Source organism: Stigmatopora nigra, chromosome 3 (assembly GCF_051989575.1).
Source record: "Stigmatopora nigra isolate UIUO_SnigA chromosome 3, RoL_Snig_1.1, whole genome shotgun sequence".
NCBI lineage: Eukaryota > Metazoa > Chordata > Actinopteri > Syngnathiformes > Syngnathidae > Stigmatopora > Stigmatopora nigra.
In genome coordinates, this window is record NC_135510.1 from 14,770,092 (window position 1) to 14,796,504 (window position 26,413).

General features: G+C 38.9%; 1 protein-coding gene and 1 long non-coding RNA gene across 8 annotated transcripts in view; one reads left to right on the forward strand and one right to left on the reverse strand.

Annotated features, from left to right (window-relative positions):
* Positions 1–20,132, forward strand: part of LOC144194533 (uncharacterized) — a 32,421-nt gene extending 12,289 nt beyond the window's left edge. Inside the window, exon 3 of the long non-coding RNA XR_013325910.1 lies at positions 18,484–20,132. This is a non-coding gene — a long non-coding RNA (uncharacterized LOC144194533). The remainder of the gene's footprint in view (positions 1–18,483) is intronic.
* A 710-nt stretch (positions 20,133–20,842) lies between these two features.
* Positions 20,843–26,413, reverse strand: part of LOC144194085 (transducin-like enhancer protein 3-B) — a 28,118-nt gene continuing 22,547 nt past the window's right edge. For all 7 annotated transcript variants that reach the window (XM_077712881.1, XM_077712878.1, XM_077712880.1 and 4 more), the window contains exons 16-21: positions 25,790–26,039; positions 24,860–25,107; positions 24,609–24,756; positions 24,370–24,520; positions 23,176–23,252; positions 20,843–22,134 (exon numbers count right to left, since the gene is read on the reverse strand). In XM_077712881.1, the coding sequence (XP_077569007.1) occupies positions 22,027–22,134; positions 23,176–23,252; positions 24,370–24,520; positions 24,609–24,756; positions 24,860–25,107; positions 25,790–26,039 (982 nt within the window). In that variant the 3' untranslated portion in view covers positions 20,843–22,026. The remainder of the gene's footprint in view (positions 22,135–23,175; positions 23,253–24,369; positions 24,521–24,608; positions 24,757–24,859; positions 25,108–25,789; positions 26,040–26,413) is intronic.

Genomic DNA, 26,413 nt, shown 5'->3' on the forward strand with positions numbered 1-26,413 from the left:
GGTCCAAACCACGGAGACAAATATAAGAATCCCTTAAACCCTTGTAATCAGTAGAAAAACAGACAAGGGCTGCTTGTTTTTACCTTCTTAAGCCTATGTGGAGTTTGGGGTCCATTGCAAGTCTTTGAGTAGGTGCTGCCAAATGGCAAAAGACATCAAAGTGTTTTGCTGTTAGCCTTCTTGCCTACACACGTCAATGTCTTAGGGATTAGCATTAGCATAATTGAGGTTTATGTACAGACGCTTAGTGCAAGACCCTGATGGATCACTATTCTGGAATGGTAATGTGTGTTGTGTAACGTGGATTTTGAATCCATTCTACAGAGCACTCTAAACACCCCCCAAAACCCATTGCCCAGAGGAGTGTGTGTGAAGACAGACAAGCAACTACTTTACAATATAGACGAGTTTAGAAGCATTCTGTCTTACGTGTGATGGTCATATATCTGTAGACAAAGTACTGGACAGAAATGCAACTACGTAAATGCAATTCCCAACCAATACTGCACTGTTTTCCTCAACGTTATTTAATTAATGCAGACTATGTGAAATAATCATTCATTTTCTGCGCCGCTTATGCTCACGAGGATTGCGGATCTGGAGCCATTTCATTGCCAATCTATCACTAGGCACACACAAACAACCATGCATACACACATTCATACCTTGGGGACAATTTTGAGTGGCCACAGCCCAAGGGTAGTGAACCTATGGGTCGGGAGCCATATGTGGCTCTTTTGATTAGTGCATATGGCTCTCCGCCAAGCTGTGATGTAAAATATGGAAATCGTTGGCGAGAAAGCGGAGTACCGAACGCACCAAAAGGAAGCATCACGTTGGCACTGTGGCATTGAGACTACTTCTAGCTTCACTTTATTCTTATTTTTTTTCATTATACACTCTTCTTTATGCATACTCACATTGATCCTCATTGATTAGCAACAGTGTAACATTGTTGTCAAAAGTATTCCGAGACTTTTTGTGCTTTAAAAGTGGTGAAATGACGAAAAACATGCACACATTTTCATATAAATATGTCTCTCAATTAATTAGATTTCAAAATTTGAATTGTTTAAGGCGCTCTCTGTCAAAAAGGTTCCTGACCCCTGACTTAGTCTATCCTCGCTAACATCTGGTGAAAGGTGGACTACACCCTAAACTGGTTGCCAGGCAGTTGAAGTTATTTCTACATAAATAACAAAAGGAACCACCAACTACATATAAAATATAGGATCAGTTACCTCACTTTGCTCGGAGGACTTATTACATTATATACAAATGAGATCAGCGTGTTTGCAATCAATACTTGGGAAGGGCAGTAACCATATCTCAACTTAAAAGTATGTAGCCTGAAAAGTATTTGAACGCTTAAATGGAAGCCAAAATGAAAAGTTCCTTCTTCAGATAATGGATCACACAATTGGATTCATAATAAGCATTGCTGTCATGCCTGTGAGTGGTGGAACACTAGAAAAATGGCCAAAAGAATGGCAAAATGTTGTACTTGAGCCAAGGCAGCTGTCAGTCTTATCGCCTCGCTTGGCTCGATGGTGGTTCGGCTAGTGGAGGGTAATTGCATGCTTAAAGTTGTAGATGAACTAATTAGCGGGTGCATGGAAAGCACAGCTCATTAGTGGGTGGCAAAGAGACTTGTGGTGTTGGCTCTGAGGGCTCTCCTCTACAGCCGTTGTCAGTTTAGAGAGAGGGCTGCTTCATATAAGTACTGCTTTATTATAGCTATCCTAAAAAGGATAATGTGAAAAATGATGAGACTAGATGCGTGCAAGGTGTGTACACAGCAGCAAAATGGGAACATTGGACATCCAATAATGTAGACTCGTAAAAAAAGAAGCCAACTAGAGTGAGTGAAACAAAAAGAATTAGACGTTGTGTCTCCGTAGACAGAGCAAAGAGAAGAAAACATTATCTCCAGCAACATATTTCAATAAAATAACCTCAAATTCCCAAGATAAATCCTATACATCAGCTGTACAATTTTCTACTTATCCGCCATCATTTGTGGTTTTTAAATTTCTGAAAATGTGTTGCATTTTTTTAGATTGCTCTTCAGGCTCAATGATCGAAATGAGCCATCTACTCAGTGAATGGACGGCACATATTTTAGCTCTATTGACTTTATGTTAGTCAGTAATCAGTGTTCTTTCAAGTGAATGTAAGGGAAAGTAAATGCACACTAAATGTTAATAACTTCCTAATTTAAAAAGTCGCCAAGTTTATTGAATGAATCACGAAAAAAGCAAGCTCTCAAGCTTTCAAAATGTAGTTGTCTGCTGCAATTGCCCAATTTTAATTCTATTACTGTATGTATGTATGTACAGTAATCCCTCGCTACTTCGCGCTTCAGCTATCGCGGATTTTTTTCAGGAAAAAAAAAAAATTTTTTAAAGATATTAAGTTAAAATTATAAATTACATCATCTTACAAGAGGTGGAAACAAAATATTCATTAAGAATTAGTAATTGCATCAATGAAATGGTCAATAACATGGTGAGAGTTCAGGAATCGCATTGATGACGTCATCGCGCATCTTCACTGCCCAAAAAAAACAATGTTCACAACTCCCAATAACGATGTTTCTTATGTGCAAAAAAAAAACTGCAGAAGATCCTCCATACGGACTACTATGATGTTTTTGCTTGTTGTGCACGTGTTGTTACACGTTTCTTTAAGCATTTTTGAAGGGGCACTCCTACTTCGCGGAAATGCACTTATTGCGGGGGTCCTGGTATATGTATATATGCATGTGTATGTATTTACACAGACAAAAAAAATATTGCTTGCACTTTTCTCAAAGGTGGTAGCATAACACTTTTGTTATGAGAGCTGCCAAACATTTAAAGTTTACCTTAAAGGATTTTGGTCCACAGTAGTTAATAGATCATATGCCCTTATGTCACAATCCATCACACTTACGACTCCCCCGTGGTACTGTGGGAGGGCACTGTTAATCTGGATGGATGACTACAATCACTGCCAGTCGGGGACTACAATATAAACCTCCCTCTCCTGCTTCCTACCTCTGCTTGATGCCCTTTAATGGCCACTTAATGTGGCTGACAAATTTACAAGGCATTTCAAAATGACCCCGTCAGCCACTCAGCAGAGGGTAGAGAAAAAGTGTAAGGACGATAGAGCGAAGGGCGGCTCGTGTGCAATCTTATTTTCTACTGCAGGCTGGTGTGATAAACATGCTAGATTTATAACAGAAGTGTCTTACAGTGTCTGAATGTGTGTGTGCCTTTGCCAGAGAAAATGTCCAGTACAAATAATTCACCCTGAATACCTGTCATCATGAGTCATGACACCAGAGAATCACTGCAATTGAATACATCCAACTAAATGGAAGCTGCCTACCACTCTCTCTTGCTTTTTTACTACTTTCTGTCCATGCACGCGCACACACACTCACACTAACACACACTAAAATGGACACTTTATCCATCATGTAAATTTATTTCCCGCACCCTACTGTCCCGCCCTTCATTCTATCAATTTTTTTTAACCGCCTTGTCTATTTAAAAAATACAATTACGGATGGGCGATTTCACTCTGGCTATCACTGTAATCACATCTGTAATTAGGATGAATTAAAACAGCCTGATGACTGCCACTGAAAGCCACAATTCTTTCTCTCTTACTCAATGTCCTCCCCTGATTTAGCATTCAGTTTACTCACACAGGTCCTCTGACAGCCAATCAAGTGAAATTGTCACCAGGCACTTGTCAGGTCATTAATTAAGCTCCCGAAACACCAAATGATTAAGATAACAGCAATCTTGTGGTGAATGGCTTCTATCCTCTATTCTTTTTTCTGCAGATTATCACACCCTTGAGGGTCTGCTCAATCTCGATGAAATGCTGACAATTGACTAATCAGTCACATTGACCGTGGGCTTATTAACTCACTGCATATTCATGAGCAGTGTATTGGAGGCTGTGGTGTTTTTTAATTAAAGTCACTGAATGTGATGAGGGGAATGTGGGAGCTCTTTTGCCGCATGGTGGCCCTGCCAAACCCCACGCCACCCCCAATTTCCCCTATCTCACCCACTGTAAATAACATGCATCATTCATTGGATTTAGCTCACATTTGTGTGGATGCAGCTGGCAGGGATGTATGTGTGTTTGCATGGTTTGTGTGTGTGTGTCTTTTTAGATCATGTGGAGGCTGTTTCAAGGGGTCTTGGACAAATGGAGGGACCACATGGTCAGACCAGATGTTCTGTTTTCATATGTGCATAGCTCATCAAAAAACAGCACGCGCCACCACTATTGGACTCCTGTAAAGCTCTAGGGCCAGCCAGCCCATCTGCTTCCTTCTTGACAGGCCCAGTGCATTGTGGGTCTTGGTTATTTGCAGTCTCCATTCTGATGAAACTATGGTTTGGGTAATGGTTTGTGGATGTTAATGGAGCTGTAGATTGAAATTTCAAGTAAATATATATACATAGATACTTTTTATATACATATACATATCTACATCTAAATATAGATAGATAGAAATAGATTGAGATACATAGAGATACATAGAGATACATAGAGATAGATAGAGATAGATAGAGATAGATAGAGATAGATAGAGATAGATAGAGATAGAGATAGATATAGATAGATATAGATATAGATAGAGATAGATAGAGATAGATAGAGATAGATAGAGATAGATAGAGATAGATAGAGATAGATAGAGATAGATAGAGATAGATAGAGATAGATAGAGATAGATAGAGATAGATAGAGATAGATAGAGATAGATAGAGATAGATAGAGATAGATAGAGATAGATAGAGATAGATAGAGATAGATAGAGATAGATAGAGATAGAGGTAGATAGAGGTGGATAGAGGTGGATAGAGGTGGATAGATGTAGGTAGATTGGATTGGAATGGGTAATAAGTAAGGTAATAAATAAATGAATAAATCAATATAGATAGACGTATAGATAGACTAATAGATAGAGACATATAGAGAGACATATAGATAGACATATACATAGACATATAGATAGACATAAAGATAGATATATAGATAGACATTGACAATTGAGCCCACACCTACCCGCATCGAAGTTGGGCGAGTGAACCTCTACACTACGAGGCAGCCGAAGTAGGTTCTAAGACCAATTAATTTTGTGAGAAGAGCCACCACTGTTTGTCCCAAAATGGCTATTAGCGGACACTTTTAAATGCCAGTACAATTTTAACAAATTAAATGAGTAGAGTGGAGTACAGTCCTCTCTTTTGAATGTGTCAACAGATTCTCTTCTGCAATCATTTTTCCTTGTCACATTGATAAACAACTATCAAAATCTTAAAATTGTGAGCCAATAATTGCACGCATCTCTTAAGCGCAAGTATGAATTATTTACCAAGCTCCTTGTAAACAAGCAATGCTGTACCAAAAAAAAAGTAAAGTTTAAAAAAGGAGGAGAATTTAAATGATTAATTTACCATTTTATGTGTAGCCTGAGGCTTTCGCAATATGTTTTTGCAAATACATTAAATGATTGGAATAACATAAATAATAACTCATTCTCTTTAAACTGTGGATATGTCACATATTTAGTATATATTTGATTGACACAGTTTATCAAGCAATAACCGCAACCTTTGCCATTTATAATGATAAAAACAGTAAGGATAAAAAAATGTAAGTGCGTGCACATGTACAATATTGCATGTTAACAGGCAGACTGCATTCATTGTTTACAAAGATGGCGTTTAGCGAGAACATTTACTCATCAATCTCTGCCAACAGGATGTGGTCTGGTCAGCTTCAGCTGCCAGTATTCGTAGGCTGACAAATTCATTGGTGTTTATGGCTTCCACCGACAGTTCCCTCAGTATTCATCTGCCTGATAGATGAACACCGTTTTGGTTCAAAATTTCACAGGTGAAAGTCCTTCAGTCTTTTTATTATAAAGCTTTTATTTCCCTTTCTTTTTATTATAAAGCTTTTATTTCCCTTTTCTTCTTCACATGGTCATGGTGATCCATTTTTCTTTGGAATAGATAGGCCAATTAAAAACATTAATAATTGGAAATATAATATTAACAATAAAAAAACACAAAAGAAAAATTTGAATTTTTACTGGCATCTATTTCCCTCTTTTAGTTACCATTTATGTGATCTAGTTAATATAATGATAGATGTTCACTGAAAAGGAAGGAAGGGTTGAATATTGAGACCACTTTTAATATTTGGTAGGCTCCGGCACAATGGTACAGAAAATAAATTAATGAATAAAGAGTGCACATTTGTAATGTAGTTACATAATTAGTCATTGAGTTAGTTGGGGGCAGCGTGGGCTCGATTTCCACTCAGGACTGGTGCATTTTTGTTGTTGTTTGTCTTTGTGTGTGCCCTATCTATGACTGACTGCTGACTAGTTTAGGGTGTAGTCTGGGTAACCATTCTGGAAATTGAATTAATTAAGTACAGATTCAAAATTGCTTTACAATGTTGCAATACTGTATAATAATGTGGATAATCAGATTTGACTTTGTTTTTTGTCATACAGCTTTCTTAGTACATTTAAGGATCTTAAAGTGACTTTGATTTACATGTTTAAAATAATATTATGACACCTAATAGTTTACGTATTGAAGCACAGTGCATTACTGGTATCCTACATCTCTTTTCTCTTGATTAATTCCCCCTCTGAAATCAAATCAAACCGTGGGCTCAAAGGACTGCAATGGCCGAATGTCGAGTGGAAATAGACAACATAGCGTAGCCTTAATGATGTCATTGTTTTCTATTTACTTTAAGCAGCATGTGTAGATCCAAGCACAACAAAAACAATAGGAAAAAAAGCATTCCTGTTTAGCAGCTGAAAAATGAAAACGCTATGCTTCAACCAAGGGAAAACATTCTCCCTTTTATAGAGAGGACAAACATGGCAAATAGATCACCATTGAAAGAATGAAAATTGTTTTAGACATTATCATCTATGCAACTCTTCTTTCGAAATCATATTAGGCTGACATGCTTAAGCCATCCACTACTGTCTTAACATAAGCACACCCTCCCGTCACCTATGACAGAATACCAATGATAAAAAAGTGTCCCAGAGGGAAACCAAGCCCTGAGCTATTATTCCTGGGCTGTTTTTTTTTTTTCCTTTCCAGCATTCTCCGGTGTTTGAACAATTCTGTTGTCTTCTCTCTGTGTTTGCTCATTTAGAAACAAATATTTGCCTCAGCGCACTGCTGCCGCCGCAAACATGCTCTCCCAGGAAATATTATTAATAGGATAATTAGGTAAATGGTAATGAGCTGGATTATGTCTAATTATGACAAGATTTGTTTTGGCATTCAGTCTTTTGAGGAGGAAGTGAAATGTTAGGGTCTATGTTTGAGTTCATTAAGAGGATTCCCATGCACCTGAATGACCAGGGCAGGTGTCTTGGGGGTAGAAACAAGGTAGGCTATGTAATAACACACCTTTTTGTGTCTGTAGCATGTGCTACACGGGAGTAGTCAGTTCTGTAGAAGAGTCCAGGCTTGACCCTGAGTTTAAACGTGATACAGAAACTCGTTGGAATCATTCGTTAGATGTCTAACAAAAATGTCAATGGTATTCTAAAAAGCTACACTGATAAATCTTTCTTACTACAATCAAGATGATTTTGTATGTGTGTGTGTGTATTTTTCTGTGACGGGACATTTTGTCGACGGGGCATTTCGTCGACGGGGCATTTCGTCAACGGGGCATTTCGTCGACGGGGCATTTCGTCGACGGGACATTTCGTCGACGGGACATTTCGTCGACGGGACATTTCGTCGACGGGACATTTCGTCGACGGGACATTTCGTCGACGGGACATTTCGTCGACGGGACATTTCGTCGACGGGACATTTCGTCGACGGGACATTTCGTCGACGGGACATTTCGTCGACGGGACATTTCGTCGACGGGACGATTCATTGAGGGTGCGTCTTATAATGTGATGCGCCTTATAATGTGGTGCGCCTTATATATGGAAAATACGGTATTTAGCTTCTACAGTCAAGTTTGAAATAGAATAAAGCTGGAAAACAACAAAATCTGTACTGACACTGATAAATGCAAAAAATATATATTGAATAAACAATAGTACTTCAACCAATAGTGGCGTCCACGCAGAATAAAAACTAAAAATCCCCCCCAAAAAAGTACTGTATTTTCACGACTATAAGGCGCACTTAAGTCTTAGATTTTTCTCCAAAATAGACAGAGCCCCTTATAATCCACTGTGCCTTATATATGGAAAAAATGTCATACATTGAGGGTGCGCCTTATAATGCAGTGCGCCTTATAGTCGTGAAAATATGATATTTTAACGATCTAAGCCCCCCCCCCTTTCCTCAGAACCTACTGACGCCCCTGGTACAGGGTAATTGTGTTTGATTGCTTTTCATATTTGCTGACATCATGATAAATGCATCTTCAATGATATTTTTGAGATTCAAGACCTAATTGTTGGAAGAATGTTATAAGCATTTGGAGGCCTTAGGAAAGCTCGTGGAATTGTTGATTCGAGGAATAAATAAGTCTGCAAAAGCAGCCTTTGAAATACAAACTCAGACAAATACAAACTCAGACACATGCAAACAGAGTGCAACATACAAATCTTTTATTAAAGCGTTCCTTTCGCTCCTGCTGCTGCCGATAAGAGAGCTAAGTCTGGGATTTAGAGATTTAGCTTATCGTCATCTTTACGAGGCTTTCTCTGCAAAGTGGAGTAGGAACAGCCCAGCAATCTGCATACGGCGCCTAGCAGATGATGGTGGGAGTGTGAGGAGGGTGCCCACCACGAGGAAGGGGGAGGCAATAAATACTCAGATCTGGAAATACATCGGCTCTGAAACAGGTGGATTTACATTCCTCGCTAGTCAAAGGCGGCTTGTTGGGTAAAATGCTGTCCACTGCTGTGGTATTTGTGAACCAGAGAGCGCTTTAATGCGAGTTAGTGCAAGAAAGGGAGAGAGAAATGACAAATTCAAGGAACCCACAATAAGCAGTTAATTACTCAACACACCCCGACAGTGTTGGGCTCTGTAACAGGCAGAGGCGACTTTTCATTTATTCAGGTGAAAAGATGAGATTATGGTGAAAGCTCATTTCCTGGACTCTGGTTTCCCAAATAAAATTGCTTTTATTCTTCACAACATGTGTTCTCGCAGATTAAGAGGCTGTAATCTTGCAACGGCTTAATAAGACTCAGTATGCGAAGCGCAGGCTAAAACAGAAATTGTGGAACGAGCTTCAGTGAGCTCTGTTCTACCCAATGACTTTAATCCTGTTTATTAAATTATAAAGAACCTTAAAGGATAAAGATAAAGAAAACTGAGTTGAGGGATTTAAATCATTCAGAGTTATTTTTTCTCTCCTGTTTTTAGTGTAGAGTCATTTGATAGCAATGAATGCTTGGAGATGGAAGGCTGACTTTGAAATATTTAACATATAATATGTGAAATTGGATGTAGTAGTCATTAAAATGTTGATTCATTTTTCATTATTTTGATCAATTTTACATGTTTCTTAAAGTATAATATTGTGCAGCAAAGAATATGAATTACCGCATTTTCACGACTGTAAGGCGCACTGTATTATAAGGCGCACTGTATTATAAGGCGCACTGTATTATAAGGCGCACTGTATTATAAGGTGCACTGTATTATAAGGCGCACTGTATTATAAGGCGCACTGTATTATAAGGCGCACTGTATTATAAGGCACACTGTCTATTTTGGAGAAAATTTAACACTTTTAAGTGCGCCTTATAGTCATGAAAATACGGTAATTGCTATTGACTTCCAGGCATGAAGCACTCACTACACAGTCACCTCTAGAGCCAGCCATTGTTGATGTTTTGGATTTTTTTGTATAAAATCTTGCAGTGGGGGAGGAGCTATATGATGGAAGATTTTGTAAACTAAAATGGCATCTGCATATTTAACAGTATTGTTTCAGTTCAGGCGTTTGTGTTTTTTTAATATCCGACAGTGGTGGTTTTTCGGTTTTGTTTTTTTCATATATAAGGCGCACTGGATTATAAGGCGCACTGTCTATTTTGGAGAAAATGTAAGACTTTTAAGTGCGCCTAATAGTCGTGAAAATACGGTACATGTATTTTAACATACAGTAGGGCATTTTTTTGTAATTTTTTGGGGGTACCTTTTTTACTTACCCATATAATACAACATAGCACTGATTTTGCTGAAATAGTAATGGGGGAAAAAGCTATTCATGACTGTTTATATATATTTGAAGATGTTCTGCATGGAAAAACTGTCATAAAAGATTATGACGACTGAGTAATCTTCCCGTTAATGGCCAAGGGAGAGATTGTATGCAAGCTGTGTGGACTCATGAACTTGTCAGTGAGAACTTCAACTGATCTATCGGCATAAGAGGATTGTATGCAACTAATCCAAATCAAAAGACATACTGTACCATGTGAATTATTACATTCTGAAACAGATTATTTTAGCTCAGAGATTAAGGATTCATGCCAGGCAAATCTCCTCACGTCTTGCGTGAAAAGCAATGAAATATGCACATTAAGTCAGGCCAAATATTGTCACTGCTTGCGAGGTCATTAATTTTGGGAAAAACATTTGCAGCTTTTCAGGTTTTTTTGGGGGATAAACGGCACTCGGGTTTATGCAAACACAAACCTGCAGTTCTGTTTAGAAATGAAAGAAATATAAATCATGTTGGATTACGAGGGTTGAAAGTAATAATTCGAATGAGTGGACACGTATCGATGTTAATGGCAGCCAATGAGTTAACAGTAAGTGTTCAGATAGATTGTTAAAAAAAAATACAGAAAAGATGTTCATGTCATGCCTAATTTTCACAAGTTAGTATTGTAGAAATATGGGATTTTTGAATTGATAAAAAAATATGAAGTGCAAAGATTACGAAAAAGTAGGATTTAAGAAGGCATTTTTTGTTGCAATCTTTAACCTGAGTTATGCAAAAACAGCAAAGTATTTGATTTGAAGAAATGAATATGAAATGTATTTCCCAATAAGATTACAGTTGTGTCTGATGGTACAGTGGTTGATTTTCATGACTTGAATTCGGGCAGCGTGGAATTGATTGCCGCTCAGTGGCAGTGTGATTGGGAGTGAAAATGATTTTCTGTCAGTGTGTGTGTGTGCCCTACAAATGACTGGTGCCCACTTTAGTTTGTGTAGTCTGCCTTTTGCTTAAAGTCAGCTGGGACAGGCTCCGGCACCCCGTGACCCTGAGCAGGAGAAGCAGTGTTGAAAAAGAATGAATGTTTTGTTTCTGTCCGACTGTTAAAGAACATTACAATTTGCAATCAGCCTGGGATTGAACCGTGAATTGCAGAACTGTGAGGCGGACATTCTAACCAATCTCCAACTCTACTGTTTTCGTATATCGCTTTAAAATTTTAGAGAACTTGCTTATCCCAATTGTAGGTAGGACTGAACATATACTAATGGATGCCAATCTAAGAATTACATTCTAGGGTAACTCATTGGGTTTAACATCATATTATTCAACACCACATCTGAACTGCTTTAATCAGGGTGCCCGCTTAATTACCATGACCAGTGTGATATCCGCTGGCCTATTAAGGTGTAATCTGCATAGAGCAGTGGCCCTTAGCCAGACTCGGGGATTTGGCACCAGGGCTCTCTCTCACTCTGGTCCATCTAAAAGTCTTTGTTGTTGTCAAAACAGTCATGAGCCTTTACCCCAGATTACAGATTATTTCCTGAATGAGGATACCCCAGTAAACACACCCAAATGTGTACCCCCACACACACAGACACACATTGAAAACCAGGCACCATAGATGTGTCCTCATGTTTGTTGTTTGGTTTCGTATTACAGTAATATAATGAGATACGATCTTAATGCATTCGGGGATCGAGCTCGAATGACAATTTACTGATATCTAAAATAAAATTTTCCCATATAAACTAAATATGTGGTAGCCCGGTGGTTGAGTGGTCAATGCGTTGGTCTCAAAGCTCTGGGGAACTGGGTTCAAATCTAGGTCGGTCCACCTGTCTGGAGTTTGCATGTTCTCCCTGGGGCCAGTGTCGGTTTCCTTCAATTTTGTCAAATTTACATACATACTGTATAGATTAACATTGCATTTACATTGAAGCCACATTTCCATAGTATATCTACCTGATTCAATGATGTACTATCAGCACCGTGGACAGTTCCTCCCCCAAGGACACATAAAAAATTTTTTTTCCTTTTTATATTCTAGTTCAGGGGTACAGAACCTGTGGCTCGGAGCCACATGTGGCTCTTTTGATGTGTTCATCTGGCTCTTTGCTAACCTCTGAGCTAAAATATGGAAATTACTGGTGACAGAACTGAGATATTACATCTAGAACTGCTTTAATCTTCATTTTTTTTCTTGCAGTAGACTTCTGGAATGTATCTTCTTATTGATTAGCAATGGCATAAGAATATTTTTGAAAATATTCATTTTTTACACTTTGATAGTGGTGAAATTACAAAAAAAATTGAAAAGGCACTCGTTTACATGTACGTATTTTGACTTTTAAACTCGTAGTATGGCTCACAAGGAATAACATTGGAAAATTTGAATTGTTTGTGGCTCTCTTCGTCAAAAAGGTTCCCGACCCCTGTTCTAGTTTATACTTCTTACAATGGAAATGTGTGATCACATTCGTGATGCTTGTCAAACAACATTAAGTCTGCCTAGACATGAATTCTTCATGAGCACAATCCAATTAACTACACTTTAGGCGATCGATTTTTTTGGTTCATGACAATGATTTTCTGCTCAGAGAGGTTTACTGAACATCTTTAGAGAAAGTCAGTCAATAGCTGATATGTATTGATGTATTAAAGGCCTGCAGTCGTGAAGTGATGTTATATATAGAGTAGATTCATATTGTTTTCAAGAAACGACATTAGTTCATAGTACAGGATCATCGGAAATCTTTCTGGACACAAACTGTCTTCTGCTTGTTTTAGCTGGCACATCAAACTCCTACAAACACAGTATAATGTTTTCCCTGTCATTCAATGTAGAACATAAATCCAGGCACCTTTCCAATGTTGGGTTCTGACCAGAATGAAGCTATAAAGTGTGGCATTTCAAGTTAAAGCCAGCTAAAAGTGAAATGTAGCAAGGGTGCTTCTGTGAGTCTCATAATAGCCTCGGTTGGGTTGTAAAAGTGGGAAAGGAGACATCCAATTTCCAGCAGCTTTGAAGAATCCTTGAGTGACACTTTACAGATTACTTAAGAGCAGCAGGAACATTGGCTTTTGTCAAGGACGCAAATGAGGCCAATTACCTGTGCCTGTTACAATGCTCCATGTCGCCATTAATCTGACTAAGGACAGACGTCAAACCAGCATTGGAGGGTTACTGAAGTGCATTTATGCTGCTTCTAATTATGAATTTCTCTTTTGTAAAAATGGGGTCACCGATTGAAGGTGATCATGAGGGTAAACCAAAGAATTTAAACATGTTCCATTCTTCTTTTGTATTTCTGCTACTGCTGGCTATCAGTATATATTTAGTATATCTTTTCAGGGCTCGAATAGGATGGGATGTGTTGGCATAAACATGTTGATTGACATTTTTCAGTGTATGGTTTACACATTTGAAGGAAATTTCAACAGCTTTGAAGTGACTTGACATTTTACAATTTCGATTTTTGAGACATCACAGCATTTAATTGACAATTTTGGTCATTATTTATATTTGGGAGGGTTATTTATGCTGTAAAATGGGGGCAAAACAAATGTCTTTCATCTCATTTTCTGAATCGCTTTATCCTCACTGGGGTTGCGGGGGTTGCTGGTGACAATCCCAGTTGTCTCTGGGCCGGAGGTGGAGGACACCCTGAATCGGTGGCCAGCCAATCGCGGGGCACAAGGAGACAGACAACTATGCACACTCACACCCATAGGGGCAATTTAGAGTGTCCAATCAGCCTACCATGCATGTTTTTTGAATGTGGGAGGAAACCCTAGTACCCGGAGGAAACCCATCCAAGCCTGGGGAGAACATGCAAACTCCACACAGGTGGACGTGACCTGGATTCAAACCCAGACCCCCAGAGCTGTGAGGCCGACGTGCTAACCACACGCAACACCAGGCCACAAGCAAAGCAAATATGGTTACACAAATTTGGGGAAACACTATTATTCTTGGAAAAAATATTTCATTTAAATCAGATACGCCCACTGTTAATTTAATTATTATCTAATTTAATTATTGAATTAAATATTGAATTATATTACTTTTGATCAATTTTTTTGTCAAATGATCCTGTCACTGAGTGGTAAATCACTTATTTGTACAAAATGCACTGCACATTTTTGAGAGCAGATGCACACAAGTAAACAAGTTTGTGGTCATGCTGTTGCTTGGACACAGACACACAAAGACATTGGATGCTCCCGGGGATAATAGTTGATCAGTGAAGTGAAACTACATGAGAAAAAGCATTTATCCCCAGCTCCATGGTACTGATGACCCTCCCTGCTTACTCCCTTTAGCTCCTCCCCCTTCAGGAAAAACACAGGAATCTTTTGTGTCTGTACTAGAAAGAGTCAGGGGAGGTACAGCATGAAGGGGTTAGGCAGACTGTTGTCACAGCATGCACAGCTTTTTCATGACACAGGCTGTACTTTTGACGGGTGTCAGCTGACAATACCCAAGGTTCTTCCTTTCACAGTCATGGGCTCGTCTACTCCTTTTACAGATTTAATGGTGTGTGAGGCAGGTCCAGAGATGGGGAGAGAATGTGTCGCATCTTAGTTTAACTGAAGAAAATGTACTTTTTACAATGAGGCTGATCCCTAATTTGCATGTATTTCACCCTGCATTTTCTTATTGCTTTAAACACAGGGAGAAATAATCATACAGTGGTCAGTTGTTGTTGTCTTCAAACCAACTTTTACTGTAATGACTGATAAGTTCCTGTGTTTCAACCTATCTGCACCCAGACATTATTAATCAGACACAGATACATACTTTAACATGTTACTCTTGCTATTTGGCCGGAGGCATCAATAATCGAAGACTGATAAACATCCAATCCAAAACTAGTTTTACATCACACATGCAATCATTCATAACTTAAACACTTTAGCATGTCACACCCTATCATTAATAACTGACACACTTTAGCCTGTCACACATGCAATGTCTTTAAATTATTGTGATAGTTAAAGAAAGAACACCCTGAATTGGTTGCCAGCCAATTGCCCGGTAGAACGAGACAGACAACAAGTCACCCAAACACTCATTGCACCCAGAGACTTGAATTTGGTGTGCATATTTTTAGGATGTGGAAGGAAATCAAAGACCTGAGAGCAAACCCATACATGTACAAAGCTAACAATCAAAGTCTGCGTGTTCAGTTGTAACAATTTCATGATAGTAAAGTTCAAATTTACATCAAAATACATATTAAAATAAAATATCTGTGTCTGTGAAAGACAGACTGCACCCTAGACTGGTCGCCAGTCAGCCATAGGACAGACAGAGAGACAAATGACCATACACAGCCACAATCATTCTCATTCTGCAGAAGGTCCTCACTTTGTGGACTTGCTGTGTGTGGCTCCAGTTTTTTTTATTTAGTTCTACAATGTCTTGTGTGTCTGTCTTGCTACTCCAACCAAGGAAATTTCCCAAATATGGGATGAAATAAAGTACTCTAATCTAATCAAATCATAACACCACCAGTAGGAATTGATCTTGTGCCAGGCGAGTAAGCCTCTACACCACAAGGCGGCTCTGTTTTAAGACTTTTCATCATTCAATTGAATGAGAAAGAAACTTTTGACCAAGGGTGCATTAGTCATTTAACTACCCGTTCTCACAAGCACTTTTCAGAGCGCAATGTGACAAGACAATGTCAGCAATGATGAAAACAACGATTCATCCGACAGTTTTAAGGCTAACCGTGATGTATGGCTTAGAGCATGTGTGCCCAAACCAGTCCTCGATGGCCGCTCTGGGTTTTTGTTCCAACTGATCCAGAACAGGCACTTTGACCAATAAGATTTCTGCAGAAAACAAAAACACCTGACTGCAATCCACTGATTGCTCTTGTATGGCACCATATTGGTGAAAAGGTTTCCTCTTGATGGGTTAGAATGAAAACCCGCACCCATTGCAGCCTTTGGTGGAATAGTTTGCACGTTCCTGGCTTAGAGACATTAGCTCTGACAGACAGGAGCCTGAGATAAAAGTGGCAGCGATGAAGATGCTGTAAGTTCTCCTTAGGAGAAACCAGGCTGTGTAGGATTACAAATGTGACAATAAGACGGATAATGAAGGCTGAGCATTTTATGGACAAGTCCTGAGAGACTAGACTACGAGGGTTTGGGCATGTCCAGAGAAGAGATAAGGACTATATCGATAGAACAATGTTGAGGTTGTAACTGCCAGGGAACAAGATTATTAGAGGTGACCCTTCATGGTATGAACCAAAAGTTTAGTGGTTATGCATAAATTGTTAGTTAAATGTGACTTTTAAAAGGATTTTTTGGCCTTCATGTATTACATACATCTAAAATCAAAACATGTCTGCTTCAATTAGCATATCCTTGCCACATTATCATCATTCATCTTAACCAAATAGATTTTAACATAATCTGCGATAAAGTGAGTTCATTCATATTTGTGTTAATTACTGGTGAATTTGTCCTCTGGCATCACACAAACTGCCCCGACTGTCTGAAACTACTGATAACATCCGTCATGGTGGCAGACAGTAAATCAAAGCCAACCCACACTGAAAGCTGATTGACTAGTTTTGCTGACTGAACCAATCAGCGCGATTTCTGTCAAGCTATCGCTTTTAACAAGCACACATCATCTCCACAATTTCTCTTTACAGAACTCTCGTGTACCTGCGTAATCTGATTAAAGTATGGTATTAAAACACAAAGTGCACAAGTTGATATTTTGGCACACTCTCTTGCACATTGTGAAAAATACATCACCAAAACAGTTGAATATACACAACATGGGAGATATTTTATTGGACTTACAGGCATCAGGGAGCCACTATCAATATCCACAAGACTTGAAATGTCAGTGTTTTGCACAAAAATATATAGATAAGAGGGTGTGTGTGATTTAGCAGTTCCTAATAGAGGTGATAGTGCTTCAGGGATAAGCTACGAACTTCATCTTGTTTGCTAAGGCTATATAAAGGCTAAAACTTGAGTTTCAACCAAAATCCCCATTGACCATAATGTTCAATGATGATATTGTAATCAGCAGTGCGAGCAGGGAGCATTTGGAGAAACATTTAGAAGGATTTAAGAAGGCACTGGGAAGGAAATTAATGATCATTTAACTACTACTACTTACAAAAACGTTATGTTACAAAACCATTTCCGGAGTGAAATATTCTTCGTAAGGTCAGGAATGACTGAATTTGAATTGTCGGATTTTAAGATATCACTGAGCCAAATTGGGACAAATGAAAACGTCTTCATGGTGAAAAGAAAGGTTGACATCAGAGGTTTCTAATTCTCTAGTTGATTATGACTACCATTGTCTTTCCCAGCAAAATGTGGATAATTAGTGAAAAGGCATCTTAATAAAATTAGTGTGGTCGGATCCTGACTGTGAAGAAGGTCAGTGATCTGGGAGCTCATCATAGAAGAGATGCTCTGACACCAGCTCCCTAGTGAAATATTACTGCCATGTCCAACCAGGTGAAGCAGAGCCAGGAGATACTGGAGGTCTTAATTCCCCTCATTTATGTCCCTTTTCCACTGCAAAGCAGCTCATTCGATCGCTTCAGTGACCGTGTACAAATCATTTTTATTTTTACACCACACATAGAAAAGTATATGACTTCTTCATTCTCCTTCATTGCTGTTTTTTCTCGAGTTTTAGAAAATATGGCATCACAATCTTCAGTTTTCCTGTTTATTATTTTGTAGTGTTTTTTTTAAACTGGTCAGGAGAAACAATGTATGACTAAATAGAAATACGTGTTAAGTTCCCAGCTGTCTCCATGCCACAGATCGCAGTCAACTGAACTTGAATATTATCAATTTACGACTCTGACATCAAAAAATGTAAACTTGGACAGACCCAGGTGCCATTGGTTGCAGTGTTTGGTGTGGTTTCCCCAAACAAAAAATGAGCAGAGAAGCACACGGAGATAAACCTTTTAAATAAAAGTCCAAACGGTCCAACCAAAATCAGTTCCCACATATCAAAAAACCTCCAAATGTCGCCATACTGTTCTCCAGGTTTTCCTCCATACTCTGCTACCTCTCAGTCTTGGATTCTTTAATTCTCTCTCTAGGCCTGCTTTAATTAAGTGGATTCATTTGCAACACCTTGGTGAGAATGTTGCACGGCATGCTGGGGGATGTCGTCTCAAAAATCTGGCATGGATTCCTCAGCTCCTGTCAAGGAATGTAGCAATTGTATTTTAATCTATTTTATTTTGTCTTTTTAAGGAATTACTCCACATCAATCACACTTTTTGTAGTTGGTTGCCAGCAATGGTGGGATGACGGGAAGAAAAAAAAAACGACAACAAAAAAACAAAGACAAGGCACAAAGGAGTTGGACTATCACGGCTGAATGCATGAGAGTGTATGATGAAAATGAAAAGGGCTGTCAAGAAGAGAAAAGAGAGATGGAAAAGGCTCATCAGTTTTGCTCTCAGTCTTGTCCCACCATGCTTTAAAAGAAAGATGAAAAGAGGAGCTGTCGGGATAAAAAAAAAAGTGGAAGATTCACCTGACTCCTCTACCGGAGCGAAGATGGCGATAGAATGACGTACAACATTTTTCATCCATTGAAAAAGCTGTTGACTGCTAGAAAAAAGATACTGTTTTGACTCAGTATTATACAGAATAGGGTGAGCCAGTTAAAATGTAAGGCACCTTCCTTGTTCAAGAGTTTTCAAGGATGATTTTGACATATGGCAATCTCTACCATAGAAAAACATTGATTTGGATAAGCTAACATTTAGAGTACCATCTCTTGTATTTCTCAGCTTTAATACTAAATTAAGCCAATCCTAGACAGTGCCTCTTGTGTATGGCCATTTAAATATCTGCAAAAGGTAAGAGTGAGCAATAGCAGGCTCAGGTAAGTTCGTTTTCTCATGTTTTATGCAAGACACGATTGATTTTTTAAAAAAATTTCATTCATAGATGTCAAACTACATTTATTTTAGAATTTTTTCCATTTATTGAAATAATAATTATCTCGCCTCAGGGCATTTCGTCTTCGTCCCCTTGCAGTTTTGTGCGCGTCAAGTTTAATTTGTGCACATATAAGCCGTACCTTTGATTCAGTCATCATTTTTTTTTTGCTACAAATGCGGCTTATATGCGAGAAATTACGGAATAAATATGGAGAGAACAGCATTAATCTAATTTTGAATAGAAATTTGGCCCTGTAAACTGTGTGAGGAGTATGAACACTAAAATTGCAACTACAATCATTCCGATAAACAAACATCCAATAGACAAAATCTCTAGGTAACGAGATTTGAGCTCGCACAGAGAGGTGATGCATGGCAAAGAAATGGCCACACATTCGATGCCAAACCACGCAGTCTCCCTCTCTCACATAGTCAGAAATCACAGCCTCACACCCAGCGCCCCCACAAAAGTGAAAATGAACGCTTGCACCTCCTGTGGAGGAAGCAGAACACGAAAATGGGAAAGGATGTGCGGTAGGAAAGAATGTTACAAAGGAAAAGGAATGAGTAGGATAGGATACAAAGAGACTTTTTACTGCATACCATACAAGGATACATTAAAATTAAATTCCCTTTAGGAACACAATGTGGTTGCATAGTTTTATAAGCACATTTAGTTGCGTATGACGTATTTTTATTACGAACACAGACAGAACAATGTAGCAACACATGCTGTGTATTAGGTACGCAACTAGGTGAAAATTTCCAAAGTGGGCTGTCATTGTTCAAAGTGTGAGTGTGGGAATGTGTGAAAAGAGCGTAATCAGTGTTAAGTAAAGCAGCATGTATCAATCCAATCCATGATTTTGGCCAAATAAACCTTTTTTTGTTAGGGTTTCAAGTTTAACTAGCTACATCTTTTGTTAATGTTATAGTAGGCCTTGTAAAATCTGCACATTCTGCAATAAAAAGTAGCTCAGCCGCAATATTGATATAAAACATTGATTTTAAAACATTGTTGATTGCTTAACTCGGGGGTGTCAAACATACAGCCAACTGGGGGGTCTGATCTGGCCCACCGGGTTGTTCTCTATAAACTGCACTTCATAGCTCATTGATATTGTGTCAATACGAAATTAAATGCTTTTATTTTTGTACACAGGCGTCGAAATACCATTGAGTTGTGTGATTGAGTGCTTGCACTTTGCTCAATTTCCTCACATTTTTTTTTTCTGTTGTTGCCCCATATGGTCAAAACGGGGGAGTCAATGTCAGCCAATGACTTAACAAGACACCTTAAAATGTCCAAAACCAATGGGAAGTAACGTGGAAATGCCCAAAATGTAGTCAAGAGCAACCAATGGTTTGGAAGTAGCCCAGAAATTCCCCCCAAATAAATAGGAAATTTTCCAAAAAATTACAGGAAGTGGCCTTTAAGTACTCAAAACTGACAAGGAAGGGATGTAAAATGAAGTTATTGTCTGCCATTGACAATAAGAAACATAGCATTCACTTAAACTGGCTGTGGATGCTCATTTTTCAGTCCCATTGACGATGGCAGGGGTTCAATCCATTTAAACTAGGAGAGATGTCCATTGTGGCCGTAATTTTTTAATAGTTTATTTACTTACTGGCACAATAGTTCTGATTCAGACAAGATGGTTTGTACAAAATGATTTATTGATTTATTAACACCTGCACATTTCTTCCCAGTGCTGACAGCATTTGCTACATACTTTGCAGTGGGAAGTGTAACACTCCCAGAGCCACACCTTCTACTCTTTTGTAGGAAAAGCTGGTGTTGTCAGGGGATGCACAGTGTAAAAAAAACAAGCTGATTCACTTAAGTGTTCATGTCAACATGGGCAACATTTGATTTTGTCTTCATCTCCAACAGGTTCATTGGGAACAGGCACTGATCATTTCAAGGACTAAAATGTGGAGTTCATCCCATCAAATGTCTGGTTACCTCCTCGTCATGAGCGACCAAACGTTGAGGAAGCTAGGTGAGATATAAATTGTAAATTTTTTTCCAAAGGCTTTTTGACATTAGCCCCTCCATAAGAAATCAATGGTGCAACTCTGCATCTCGTATAACGCAGTGTAAGCTAAAGGCATGTTTTTATTAAGCCCATAGCTCTTGCCGTTCTTCTGGTGGCATCCAAGTTCGATGGGTGAGGTTAAACATTACCCTGCCAACCTTGCAACCCCCCAAAATAGGATTGAGATAGCCAAAAATTGTTCACCATTGTTTTCCTGGGTTCTAATGTGGCACAAATGAGTCACACCCTAAAAAAAGCACTAATATAGAAGGCCATTTAGATAATCCATAGCATCCTACTTTGAAATGTCTCATTTCTCTGCAGTTTTGGAAAAATTCGGCCCTCAGGATGTGTTTCAGGGAAACAACAACAGGTGAGTTACAATTGAAACATTCTAATCTATGATTTGCGCTCATATTTTAAGACAGTGAGAGCCAAAACATTTCACAAGTACATCCAGGACATGAAAATATATATATTTATAATATATATAAAATGTATTTTATTTAATCCAATATGTACAATTTTCACAAGACATCTATGGACCATTGTTCTCCGGGTTGAAGCACTGCTTCATTGTTTGATGCTCAAAAATTTGGAAAAAATACAAAAAAAAGGATAAAAATGTCAACTCCTGCCAAAAAAGGCTGCTCGCTGCAAAAATCAGCTTCCCTGAAGCAGTAGTAGTAGTAGTCAGGGGTGGACAAAAGTCTTGTCGCGTTATGTTCCATTTTGGAGATCGGTGGAAGGCTCAGCAACAAGAGTAGTCTCAGTTCAAGTGCTACAGCGGAGAATGAGTGTCTCTAGTAGATGACCTCATAAACTGTGGCCTTCTTGTCGCCGGAACCCGTCACGATGTATTTGTCATCCGCGGAGATGTCGCAGCTAAGGACTGACGATGACTCTTTGGACTGCACAGATGAATAAAAAAAGCTAAATTAAAAAATGCCATATTTACTTACATTCTACATACTTACTTACCTACTGGATGAATACTAGGGAAGAGTTTTAAACCCAGATAGATAAAGATTATAAAGATTTGTTTCCAAATCCAAAGGTAAGACAAAAAAATTAAATATGTACATGTACATGTACATGTATACATGTATACATATGTATATATATACATATACACATGTGTATATGTGTATTCGTGTATAGGTATACATATGTATATGTATGTATGCATATGTATACATATGTATATGTATGTACGCATATGTATGCATATGTATGCATATGTATGCATATGTATACATATGTATATACATATGTATATACATGTATATACATATGTATATACATACATATATATATATATACATATGTATATACGTATGTATATATATGTATGTATATACATATGTATATACATATGTATATACATATGTATATACATATGTATATACATATGTATATATGTGTATATATGTGTATACATGTGTATACATATGTGTATACATGTGTGTATACATGTGTGTATACATGTGTATACATGTGTATATACATGTGTATACATGTGTATATACATGTGTATATACATGTTTATACAAGTATAATTTTTGGAAAGAAAAATTTTTGGAAGACGTTTTTGTATATCCATGAAAAAAACAGCCTTTTTGTCTTGCAAGTTTTTAAGAAATGCGGGCGGGCGGGCGGGCGGGGCTGCGTGTTGGGGGTGTATATATGTGTATACGTACGTATACATACGTATATATACGTACGTACGTACATATACGTATGTATACATACGTACGTACATATACGTACGTATACATACGTACGTATGCGTACGTATACACATATACACCCCCAACACGCAGCCACGCCCACCCGCCCGCCCGCGTTTCTTAAAAACTTGCAAGACAAGAAAGCAGTTTTTTTCATGGATATACAAAGACGTCTTCCAATTTTTTTTTCTTCTTGTCATTGTGCATTTCTAATGGTAATACCTGGAATATGCTTGCACCATAGGGAGTTCTCCATGCGTTCAGCAGATTGTCTTTCCCCGTACTTACGAACCATTTACCTGCAAACATTAAGACACGTTTCAGAAAATAATCTAGAATCTACAAATCATCTGGAACAATAGCAACAGTCATGATCTGAAATACATAACTGTAGCCATCAGGCAAATGTGTAATGACTTAATTCATCAATGGCCATAAAACCTAATTAGGGAATATAGTACAACAATCAAAAAAACGTCACAATGGGGTCGTGCACTTTATCCACTCAGATAATTATTTAAATCAGCTTCTGACTAATTACCCAAATGACTAGCTGGCTAATTGTGTAATTAATGGCAGCGAGAGCCTGGAAGAGGCATCATTTGAACTAACTAGCACTATAGTGGCTGGAATATGACATTGTGCTGTAGGGGGCTGAGAGGAGAAAGCAATACTACTCGTGATTTAGGGAAAAATGTTAAGTGATAGTAAAATCTCATTTGTCTGCGGCTTAAACTTAAAAGCAACATTCCCATAGGGTGGGAGGGATCTGAACAGAGAAGTAGAAGCAATTTTCTCTAAATGGGCATGTTAGGAGAAATAAACAGTGTCCACGTAATTCCCACAAGGCTCTACTTAGTGACTTGAGTGAGCAGTGGTTATACAAGCTGACAAGCCAGTTAGAGTAGTTTAGTGAGCACAATTTTTCCAGACTTTCTTCTTCATCACATCCTCTTACACTGGACTTCACAGACTGACTTCAGGTTACAGATGTTCTAACAATATTATTTTCATTAAATTACTTGCATTTTTATTCTATTTAAAAGAGATAATTGATCAGACATCGTCAAAAAGATGGCTTACAGCTCATTTACAGTCCTAGTCTCTCGCAAGTAACTAGAAATGGTGAATGCATCAATAAAATAGATATTCATGCATTTAACGATCATGCCTAGTTGTGACGAGTGAGTGAGAAAATGCTTGCATTTTTGCTAGGCGGAACAGTTTTTAATAATCGAGGATTAGGTTGACTGGAAAAATCCAGATGCGTTGGTCCTCTCCTTCTGCCTTAAAACAAAATGCTAGCCACCTGAACTCCACCCACACTAAAGTTGGAATTGCTGAATTTAACAATTGACCTTTTTTGGGAGAACAAAACAAAAGATGACGCTAACTCTTTCATAAACAAATTCGTACCACAGTAGGCGAACTTCAGTGAGAGGACGCAGCTTTCATGAAGATGTAGCTGATACTTGTCAGGCTTAGTGTGGTGCAACACCTCCACATTGCTACTTTCCATGCCCACAGCCAGCCATTCTCCAGTTGGACAGTAGCCTAGAGAGAAGATCTGAAAAGAGGCGAAAACCAGTAGGCAACCATCCAAACGTTAAATATTGCTTTTGAATCATTACAATGACAGCACAAATGTGTCTCACTTGTGAGGTAAAGTCGTGTTGCTGGAGCTGCCGCCCTTCTCTTAAGTCCCAAGAACGGACGGTGTTGTCCAACCCGCCAGTCCAGAGCTTGGTGCCATCATGCGAGATGTCGATACAGCTGGCTCCATCAGTATGACCCTGGAACTGCCTGAAATAAAACAGTAGGAAAGGAGTTCAAACATGGTACTGCAAGCACATTACTATGTACAGTTAATCTCAGCATTTTTTCTCAACGTTTTGGGAATCCTTACCTGACAAGGGTCTGATTATGAAGGTCCCACACAGCGATATTACCATCTGAGCAGCAGGAAAAGCAGACTTTAGCATCAGGGCTTATGGCCAGTGCATAGCAGGCCGGGGCAGAGGAGGTAAGCTCCGCCTTAATTCGTGGGGTCTGAGATGCCAGATCCCAGATGGTCAGCGTGCTGGCCTCGCCACCCACGATCAGGGTGCGACCGTCAGGCAACAGCTTGCAGGACCGGATGTAATTGTCCCTGTTCTGGAGTAGAAACACGAGGTGGGTATTATCCGGATGCATGTAAAACACCAGAATAGCTTATATATTTTTTGACACTTGAAGAAATAATTCTATCTGTGAGGTAACAGAGTTGAAGGCAGATTTAATCTCAATTTCATCTCAATTCGGTACATTTTTAGATTGAAGCATCTTTTTAAAAGTGAAAAGTAATGCTTGTGGGTGTCAAGTTTAACAAGAAAAGAAATGGAGCCAGGACAAAACAAAGGACCGTGGATAGACCCAAGTCGAATTAAAACAGCATTCCGACAGCTTTATAAGAGTCCATTGCTCTCCCAATGCACTTTCAAGTTTACGGCCGCATGAACAGGATAAGCTACAGTTACAATCAAAATGAGAAATGGGAGATTGAATGAGCCTGGTAATAGCAGACTAAGTCAGCCAATCACAACATCTTTACTCAGTGGGATTTTTGTTGTTGTTGTTCCTGGCATAAAGGATTCCTTCAGCCACACACTGGCAAATGACTCCCGGTGCAGTCCCAAAGGGATGTGGGGTTAAGCTTTAGTGGGAAAGGAGGGGCCATCAGGCTTGAGCAATGAGTTGTCAGCCAGTGAGTGTGTAATGTATCTCAACTCTGGTTAGAGGGTTGCAAAAAAAAAGGCATTCTGCCATGACCATGAAAGTAACAATGACAAGTAATTACCAAGCAGTCAAGTTGGGACACAGGGCTCTTGCTGCCTGGTTGGCTGATATCCCAGATCTTCACACAGCCCTTGCCGCCCGTGTAGACGTGACGAGTGGGGTTGCTAATGGTGACGGCGCACACAACTTCCCCATGGCTCAGTGTGTTGATCTGCCGAGCATGTCGTGGGATGCCCGGTCCTATCAGTGCGTCTGGAGGGAAGGGCACAGGCTGCATCTGACCGTCTGCACTCACGTGAAAAGAATATGCCCTGCAATGAAGCCAGAGGATATAAAGAGAGTAAATCAACTTCAGAAATGTACATACCCCTGTCATAGTGGCTGTATCAGTTTCACAGGTGAATCATACAACATTGACAGTAAATGATAATTGAATCAATTTCTCCCCATGAGAAGGAATTTTTAGCAAGTGAATATGCTATTGTATTGCAAACCTAATTAATCACAAAGCTGTCAATAAAGGTTGAAGTGGGAAAGTAGTACTCTGTCTGCTGTGAATATATAAGCATACTCCCCGTGGGCCAAAAAAAAAGGTCTTTTAATTTTGACCTTTCAATTTGGCTACATGTAGTTTCCATTGCAAAGGTCTCAGAACTCTATTGTTGGGGCCTACATCATAGTTATG